A 9,451-nucleotide genomic window follows, 5' to 3' on the forward strand; every position below is an offset into this window, starting at 1 on the left:
AGCAAGTTCTCCACAGTTCTTTGGCTGGCCAGCAGAAGTACCCAAACAACATTCTCCATATATTTGTTGAAAAGAAACCAGACAGAAGAAAACCAGTGGTCATTTTGTGGCGACATTCAACTCTATAATATCAATGGTGCTCGTTATGCTTTATATTTACACACTGCATTATTTGTAATTTCAGTCCTTTTAAGGGAAAAAACTGTATTTCCTTATCTAAGTTTATTTTATGGACAGAAAATGTTCATAAAATTACTTTACATAAATTGACCCCTGTGAATGCGTGTGTTTCCTCCGAGTGCTTCAGTTCCCTCCCTCAGTCCAAAGACGGATCAGTTGTTAGGTTAGTTGGTCGGTGTACATTGTCCCATGATTAGGCTACGATTAAAGCAGGGGACTGATGGGCGGTATGGCTGAAATACGATGAATAGACAGACGGATAGATTTTAGTAGGATATGATCCAAACAACAGAAAATGGGACTAGTTTAGATAGGGAACTTGACCAAATTGGGCCAAAAGGTCTATTTCCATGTTGAAATAACTCACCTTTCAACTGCACTTTTTAATTCTTCAAATATCCTAGAAAGAAATCAATAAGATTGACAGAGTACAGAAAAAAAATACAGAAATATTACTGGAACATGAGGACCTGAGTGGTAGGAAAAGGTATAATATGTTAGGACTTTAATCCCTAGAATACAGAAGATTGAGAGGAGATTTGACAGAGGTGTACAAAATTATGAAGGGAATAGATAGGGTTAATGGGGCAAGCAGGCTTTTTACTCTCATTTTTGGGTGAAACTCGAACTAGAGGTTGTAGGTTAGGTGTGAAAGGTGAAATATTTAAGCAAAACTTGTTTCTGTGCTGCATGCTCTATGAATCTACGACATAATGAAGCAGTATCATGACTGCACCCACGAGGATCATAAAGGCAGTCTGCCCAAGAACCATGATCATTGCTCATATTTTTATATTTAACTAAACAATGTCGAGTGGAACTTGGTTCCAAAGTCTTACGCAGGTTCCTTTACTACAACAACCAATTGTGCAAGTTGCCTCCATTCTTGAAACATTTTAAATTGAGCCCTGCAGTATTTCAGTAACGCAGTATGCATGACATTTACATTAAAGATTTTTTGGAACTTCCAGAAGGATCCACATCACTTCCTGTTCATTTTCCAAGTATAGTTGCCCATACCAAATCCTGGCACACATTTAAATGGAAAACTGTTTATGTCAATGGCTAAAAGATATTAAAAATTTTATGCAAATTGAAAAGATGAAAATAGAACTAGAGGTCAGAGGGTAAAGTTGGGAACCTGAGTGGGAATCAGAATCAGACTTATCATCACTGGCATGTGTTATGAAATATATTGTTTTACAGCGGTAGTACATTAAGATATAGATTATATAAAACAGCAAATAGATTAAGTAGTACAAAAACAGAGCAAAGAAAAAAAAAGTGATTGAGTGTTCATGGGTTCATTGTCCATTCAAGAAATCTGATGGTGGGGAAGAAGCTGTTTCTGCAATGTTGAGTGTGTGTCTTCAGGCTCTTGTATCTCTCCTTGATGGTAGCAATGACAAGATGGTAGGTCCTTGTGATGGGGGTACTTAATGGATGCCGTCTTTTTGAGGCATCATCTTTTGAGAACTTCTTTGATGCTAGGGAGGCTAGTGCCCATGATAGGGCTGACTGAGTTTACAACTTTCTGAAGCCTTTTCCAATCCTATGCAGTCATCCTTCTATACCAGATGGTGATACAATCAGTTAAACTGCTCTCCGGGGTAAATCTGCAGATCTTTGCAAGAGTTTTTGGTGACATACTAAGTCCCCTCAAACTCCTAATGAAATATAGATGTTGTCATGCCTTCTTGGTAATTGTACCAATATGCTGAGCCCAGGATAGATCTTCAAGAGATTTTGACACCGATCACCCTTTCCACTGTTGATCCCTCGATGAGGACAAGTCTGTGTTGCCTTGCTTTCCTGTTCCTGAAGTCCAGTCAATTCCTTGGTCTTACTGTTGTTGAGTGCAAGGTCATTATTTCAACACAACTCAACACAGTACACCTCCTCATTACCATCTGAAATTCTGCCAATAATAGTCGTGTCATTGGCAAATTTATATATGGTGTTTGAGTTGTGCCTAGCCACACAGTCATGGGTGTAGAGAGAACAGGGCAGTGGGTTAACCATGTATCCTTGAGGTGCAGAGTCTTCAATCTCAGGGTGCTGTGACTGTGGAAGGAGCTGCAATGGAGTGCAGAATGCAGATTTAATCTCAACATTTAAGAGAAGTTTAGATAAGTACATGGACGGTAGGGGTATAGTGCAGGTGCAGGTGGATGGGATCCAGTCCATGGGATAGTTCAACATGAACTGGATGGGCCGAGGGGCCTGTTTCTGTGCTGCAGTGCTCTATAGCTCTAAACAAGAAAGCAGTATCTTTTATTCTGTATTTCACAATAACCTCCAAGGCTGCATCTAATGCTGGTTGAAAGAATTCACAGTGTATACAATAGACAGTAGGTGGCAGGAATGGGCCATTCGGCCCTTCTAGCCAGCACCGCCATTCACTGTGATCATGGCTGATCATACACAATCAGTACCCCTTTCCTGCCCTCTCCCCATATCCCTTGACCCCACTATCTATAAGAGCTCTATCTAACTCTCTCTTGAATGCATCCAGAGACTTGGCCTCCAAAATACTTTTCACTCTCAAACTCATGCTGGTGATGGGTGAATAAATGCTTCACTCATTCACAAAATTCCACTAGGTCCTATTTTATTCATATATTTAAAAGGAAAACATCCAATGACTGTGTTAAAATAGTGGACAGAAGAATGCCAGACTATCAATGTTAAATATTGTCCATTTACTGATTGCCAGTTATTTCTCTGTCACTGTGAAGAGTTCTGTTGTAGTATCACTTGGGCCAATGGATTGAACCATTGCAAATATAGTTAGTGCTCATCTACATTAATAGAGATATATGTAGCATTACAGGTTGTTAAACTATAAGTACTAGCAGCAAAAACAATACAACATGGGTAAATTTGTAAACAGAAACAGAAAATCCAGGAAATACTCGGTGATCAGGCAGGACCTGAGGAGAGGGAAGTATGATTAACCTTTTATCATAGGTCAGTTCAACATGAAATGTTAACACCACTCCCCTCTCTGCACATCTTGCCCGAGCCAGTGTTTTCTGTTTTATTATCAGCATTTCTTTTGGAAACGCCTCCATGGAGGGTCCCAAGCCCAGCAGCGAGGAGGAGGAGGGTTTGGCATGGCACTAGAGACCCCATTACATAAAAACCCAGAGCAGCAGAAACACCAACAGAAGCTCCAAAGACCTTGAGGACTCTAACAAACTGCTATCAGTAGCCTATGCCTCAGTAAGGGTGATGGCCTTAAGTAAGCAAGTATTTCTTTTGGAACTATGATTCAAATCAAGAGTAGTATCAACCAACTTTATTTGTCAATAACATTTACATGTGTTAGGAACTTAATAAATTTACTTTGAAATTTGAATATATGTCACCATATACAACCCTGAAATTCATTTTCTTGCAGGAATGCACAATAAATCTAATAACTATAATAGAATCAATGAAAGTTCACACCTACAGGGCAAACAAACAGTATGCAAAAGACAACAAACAGCAAATACAAAAAGAAAAAAAATAAACAATTAATACTGAGAACATGAGATGAGAAGCCCTTGAAAGTGAGCCCATTGGCTGTGGGAACAGTTCAATGATGGGGCAAGTGAAGTTGAGTGAAGTTATCCCCTTTGGTTCAAAAGTCTCATGGTTTGGGGGGGGGGAATAATAACTGTCCCTGAACCTGGTCCTGGTGGTGAGACCTGAGGCTCCTGTACCACCATGATGGCAGCAGCAAGAAGAGAGCATGGCCTGGGTGGCTGGGGTCCCCGATAATGGACGCTGCTTTCCTGCAACAAGGCCCTGTGTAGATGTGCTCAGTGGTGGGGAGGGCTGTACCCATGATGGACTGGGCCGTATCCACTACTTTTTGTAGGATTTTCCGTACAAGTGCATGGTTTCCATACCAGGCCATGATGCAACCAATCAATATACTGTTTATAATATTAACAGATATGTAAATAAACATCCTGAAATCAGACCAGCCCAATGACACACTCTGCAGGTATCATTGGGTAGTAAGTATTTCAGTCAAATGACATTTAATTGGCAGATCTGATGAAGCCTAACATCCTACTCCAATGTCAATGAACTGGAATTTTACAATCCAGTGAGAATCCCACGGAAAAAAAAATCTGTTCCAGGGTTCTTCCAATCAGCCCACATGATAAAACCTATGATTAATAATCCTTCTTGTCCTAGTATCTTTTAATGCATTGAGGATTAACTCAGTAACTTGGGAACAGTGTTTTTAAACTTGTGTTTACAGATACAAAACTACTAAGTGACTCTATTCCTTTCCACAGATGCTACCTGCTGAGGTAGGGGGTCTGTCTCTCTGGATTTCCAGCAATTGCAGAATCTGTTACTGCAAATGATCTACCTTGTGTCTTTCCAAAGTAGAAGCATTTTCCGTTTCCTCGCTTGTTACTGCAATTGTTACTAACTTTGAAAAGAAAGATGTGCCTCCTTTACAATGTAACAGAACACAGACTTTCCTTCCATAAAATTATAAATTTAGCACCAAAGTCCAGAGACACAAGACCAATGAAACACCTTGTAGAGTTAATGCACAAAAACACATGAAAGATCCTGGCAGCTGCAGGTTCTGTTAATTCAGCCTCCATGACAGAGTAACAGAGAAGTCAACTGGTGATGTCCCAATTTTTAGGCAGCAGGTTATGCATTCATGACAACAGAGCTCTAAAATACAACATTCTGTTGTCAGAACTGCAGTATCATCTCTACAACAGACAGCCAGCCTTACAATCAAACATCCAGGGCTCCCTTGTTTACAAATGCTAATTTATTCTTGAGTACAAATTAATTTAAGGTAAGGATTTCACTTCTTTCACGATCTAGTAAGTTTCTTCTTCATTTCTGCTTTCAAAAGTGAATCTTAATTAATATTTCAGCTATGTTTAAGGAGTGCTCGTCTTAGGTAAATACAACCCAGTGCTACCAAAGCACTTAAAGTATGTTCGATTTTCCCTTCACATGTTAAGTTTGTGATTGAGATATATGGTCATTGTAAGAAACCACATCATATCAGTTTTCAAACACAGGCCTAAAGAAAATTAAACATAGTTATGTTTTCTTTAAGGCTTTAATAGATGTTCATTTCAAACAGCATATATATTAATAAACAAGAAGCAGATTTCCAAAAAGCACATTTTCTGTTTCACGATCAACTTTTAACAAACAACGAAGCTGTAAAGAAAAAAAAACTGTTCATTGAATAATTAAGTACATTTTCATTTAAAAGGGTATTCTTCGAAGACTTAAATGCAGTCACTATACTTTAGCATTTACTGCCGTTGGCGCCTTTTTATTTAGGGGATTGTTTTATTCGATATTGTGCTTCAAAAATAGGCAAATAAGATGCAGTCAACACAAACAGCCCTAATTAAGAGCAACGTCTACATCCTCATGCAAAAATAGGTTGTTTCTCTCCAGTTCTTAGAAGCAGCAATAACTACAAGCGTAGAAAAGTGTATACATAAGCTACAAAAGACAAAAAAAGTTCATGTCCCTTCCTTTCCAAAAAGAAATCATCCCCTCAAATACCCGCAGTAATACACCATTGCTTTCTGCAAAGTTGAGCTGTTCTTAATTTAAAGTATTGCTACCTTAAGATTCGGTTGCAATGGAAAACAATAACATATATGTGTTCTTATTTTCAACAGATATACAGCTAAATGCAATTGGGATAACTAATTTAAAGTAAATGGCATTGTGCGTTTTAATTTGAAAAGTTACAGACGGCAGATTGCATTGACTTGGTATCTTCGTGTACGGTTATCCCCAAAGCAGCGTGCTGTAACACGGCACAGGAGAGACTCCATGCAACTTAGACTCGGCTGCTCGCTCACTCGTTCAGAAATCCCGGTATTGTTTGCCAGTTACTAAAAACGCATTTATGAAATTCTTTAAAGTTACGATTCAAGCCCAAAGCAAACTGCGATTCGTTGAACTCGGAGGCATCCAGAGCTCTGCCTCGGCAGAAATACATACAAGTCTTCCGATGCCAAATTAGCAAAAATATGTAAAATAGAGCGTACAGCTCTGAGTGTTTTATTATTCGTCGCAACAGCAACATGACTTTTACATTTCATAGAACAGCAGTTTGTAAACGGCGACCAAGTAGAGGCACTAACTACTAAATTGTGCACTAACTCGGGACAGTGATACTCTGGAAAACATTTAAACCATGCATTTTCCAAACTTCCCTTCTAATAGCCACTATTGCTCGTATCACCAATCAGCCTACTGCAGGACTATAACTAGTATATCTTTTGGGGTACAGGATGCAATTACGGCACGAAACGAAGCACTTATTGCTCATGCCTATTCCCTCACGCATTTTTTTTTTGCCTGTGTTTTGCTTTGTGCTTTCCAGCACCTTGGTATCATTTTTCTGGGCTAAGTTCACGGTGCACCTCAGCCCTCTTCTCCCTGACTTCCCACAGAGTGCCACCACACCACAGCAAGCCCCCAGGAAACCGGTGCAGCTGAAGTATGTTTTAGACCATCCAGTCAATAAATAAGACTTTTTGAGGGAGCAGTACCCCTCTGACCCCTCTCCCCAAACTGCAGCCCGGTGTCAGGAGAAGAGCAGCGACTTCTTGTCCCGAGTCAACTGGGTGAACTTCATGTTGTGACACCGTGCGGAGTTTGACACCTCGCTATAGCATCGCGGAGCCGCCGGAGTTGAATCCGGGCTCGGTTTCCCCGTAAAAGCTGAGGCAAACTTACTTTTCCCTGGCTTGGCTGTCAGAAGGTACAGTGCTACTCTTGCCTTTGGCGTACATGCTTGAAGAGCTGGATTGTCACGCACCTGTCAAGCCATCAGGTCCCGGGGACAACCCCGTCACCATGGCGACGCCGCCACGGCCCGCCGCCATTGGCGGGTGCCGGAGCCGAGGCCGCCCCTTCGCCATGGCAACTGGGTGATGGGCAGGCACGATTGGTCGGGTGAGTGGCTGCCTCTGGTCGGGGGGGATTTGAAACCGTCCAGGTTCGGATTTTTGAAAAAAGAAGGCCCGGCTGTTCCGTTGAAAGGCTCCAACTCCCGTCTGGGCGCCACGGAAAACCCGGACTGGATTTCCCACCAGGATCCGCTAGAACCATGCAGATGCTGGAAATCCGAAATAAAAAATCAAAAACACGCTGGAAACTATCAGCAGGATCGATAATATCTGTGGAAAGAGAAAAAAGAGGTAACGTTTCAGGTTATTTTACTTTGCATGTGCATTAAAACAATGTTTTAGGACCACAGTCAAAGTAAATTTATGATCAGTTTACGTTACTGTGCACTCTCTGAGACTTATTTTCTTGAAGGCATTTACAGGAAAATAAAGAAATAAAATAAAATGTATGAAAAAATATAAATAATAAAGATCAATAAGCCACAAATATACAAAAGATAAAGTGTGCAAATGAGAAGTAAATAATACTGAGAACAGGAGTTGTGGAATCCTTGACAGCGAGTCGATAGATTGTGGAATCAGTTCAGAGTTGGAGTGAGGGAAGTTATCCACCCTGGTTCAGGAGCAGGATGGTTGAGGGGTAATAAATGTTCCTGAACCTGGTGGTGTGAGACCCATCTGGTTGACGTGATGAGAGAGCATGGCCTGGATGGTGCTGGTGGGAGCACCTCCTTGTAAAGTGCTCAGTGGTGGGGAGGCCTGTGCCTGAGACGGAGTGGGCTGCATCCTACCAGCTTCTTCCCCTCGACCATTAGGTTTATGAACTGTCCAGATACAACCTCACTACTCAGCTTTTACATTATTTATTTGTAACTTGCAGTAATTTTCATGCCTTGACCTGTACTGGCTGCTACAAGACAATTTTCAGGACACATGTCAGTAATGATATAGCTGATTATGATTCTCGCAACGTACGCAGAATGATCCAAACAAAATGGTGCAATAATTAACATTATTCACCTTATCCTTCAGCTGTAATTAGTCAGGAGGTTTTGGTGAATGGCATAATTTGTGGTCCATCATCAACCAAATATACCTTCCATTAAATGTCTTGGTACTTGCTAAAACTAGAAGTACTCCCTCCTTATTCATTCCCCCATCCTTTCAAGTCCTGATGAAGGGTCTCGACCCAAAATATTGACTGTTTATTCCCCTCCATAGGTGCTGCCTGACCTGCTGAGTTCTTCCAGCACTTTGTGTGTGTGCTTTAGATTTCAAGCATCTCCTGACTTTCTCATCCTTATCAATTTTTAAGCATGGTTTACAAAGGATGGGTGGTTTACTTTTGTTCCAAAAATCCAGAATACCTTTTCGGGAATAACTTTAAGTTATCTTACAATCTTTAAGGAGTTTTACAAGTCCATCACATTCAACATCCTACTCAATACTACATCATTAGAGAACTCAAACAAATTGGTAAATCTGGATTTTAACAAACAAGAGAAAATCTGCAGATGCTGGAAATCCAAGCAACACTAGCAAAATGCTGGAGGAACTCAGCAGGCCAGGCAGCATCTATGGAAAAGAGTACAGTCGATGTTTTGGACCGAGACCCTTCAGCAGGACTGGAGAAAACGAACATGAGGATTCAGAGTTTGGAGGTGAGGGGAGGGGAGGAAGAAACACAAGGTGACTGGGAGCTGGGAGAGGGGTGAAGTAAAGAGTGGGGAAGTTGATTGGTAAAAGATATTCAAGGCTGGAGAAGGGGGAATCTAATAGGAAGGGACAGAGGGGCATGGAATAAAGAAAAGGGAGAGGAGCATCAGAGGGAGGTGATAGGTAGGTAGGGAGATAAGGTGAGAGAGGGAAATGGGAATGGGGTTGGTGAAGGAGAGTAAGGGGGGCCTTACTAGAAGTTTGGGAAATCGATGTACACGCCATCAGGTTGGAGGCTAACCCGTCGGAACTCAAGGTGTTGTTCCTCCAACCTGAATGTGAGAGTAGAGGAGGCCATGGACTGACATGTCGGAATGGCAATGGGAAGTGGAATTAAAATGGGTGGCCACTGAGAGATCCTGCTTCATCTGGCGAAAAGAGCATAGGTGTTCAGCGAAGTGGACTCCCAATCCACGATGGGTCTCACCGATATACAGTAGGAGGACCGGGAGGACCTGACACAGTGTAAGACTCACCTGAAAGGACTACCTGAATGGTAGTGAGGGCGGAGGTGTAGGGGTATGTGTGGCCCTTGTTCCACTTGCAAGGGTAAGTGCCAGGAGGGAGATCAGTTGGGTTGGACGAATGGACAAGGGAGTTGCGTAGTGGAAGAAGGGGGGAAGATGTGTTTGCTT

General features: G+C 41.6%; 1 protein-coding gene across 1 annotated transcript in view; it reads right to left on the reverse strand.

Moving 5' to 3' along the window:
- Nucleotides 1-7,066, reverse strand: part of LOC132393927 (single-stranded DNA-binding protein 2) — a 319,942-nt gene extending 312,876 nt beyond the window's left edge. Inside the window, exon 1 of the mRNA XM_059969375.1 lies at nucleotides 6,928-7,066. Within this exon, the coding sequence (XP_059825358.1) occupies nucleotides 6,928-6,983 (56 nt within the window). The 5' untranslated portion in view covers nucleotides 6,984-7,066. The remainder of the gene's footprint in view (nucleotides 1-6,927) is intronic.
- Nucleotides 7,067-9,451: the final 2,385 nt, after the last annotated feature.

The sequence above is a fragment of the Hypanus sabinus genome, chromosome 5 (genome assembly GCF_030144855.1).
Source record: "Hypanus sabinus isolate sHypSab1 chromosome 5, sHypSab1.hap1, whole genome shotgun sequence".
In the NCBI taxonomy this organism is placed as follows: Eukaryota; Metazoa; Chordata; class Chondrichthyes; order Myliobatiformes; family Dasyatidae; genus Hypanus; species Hypanus sabinus.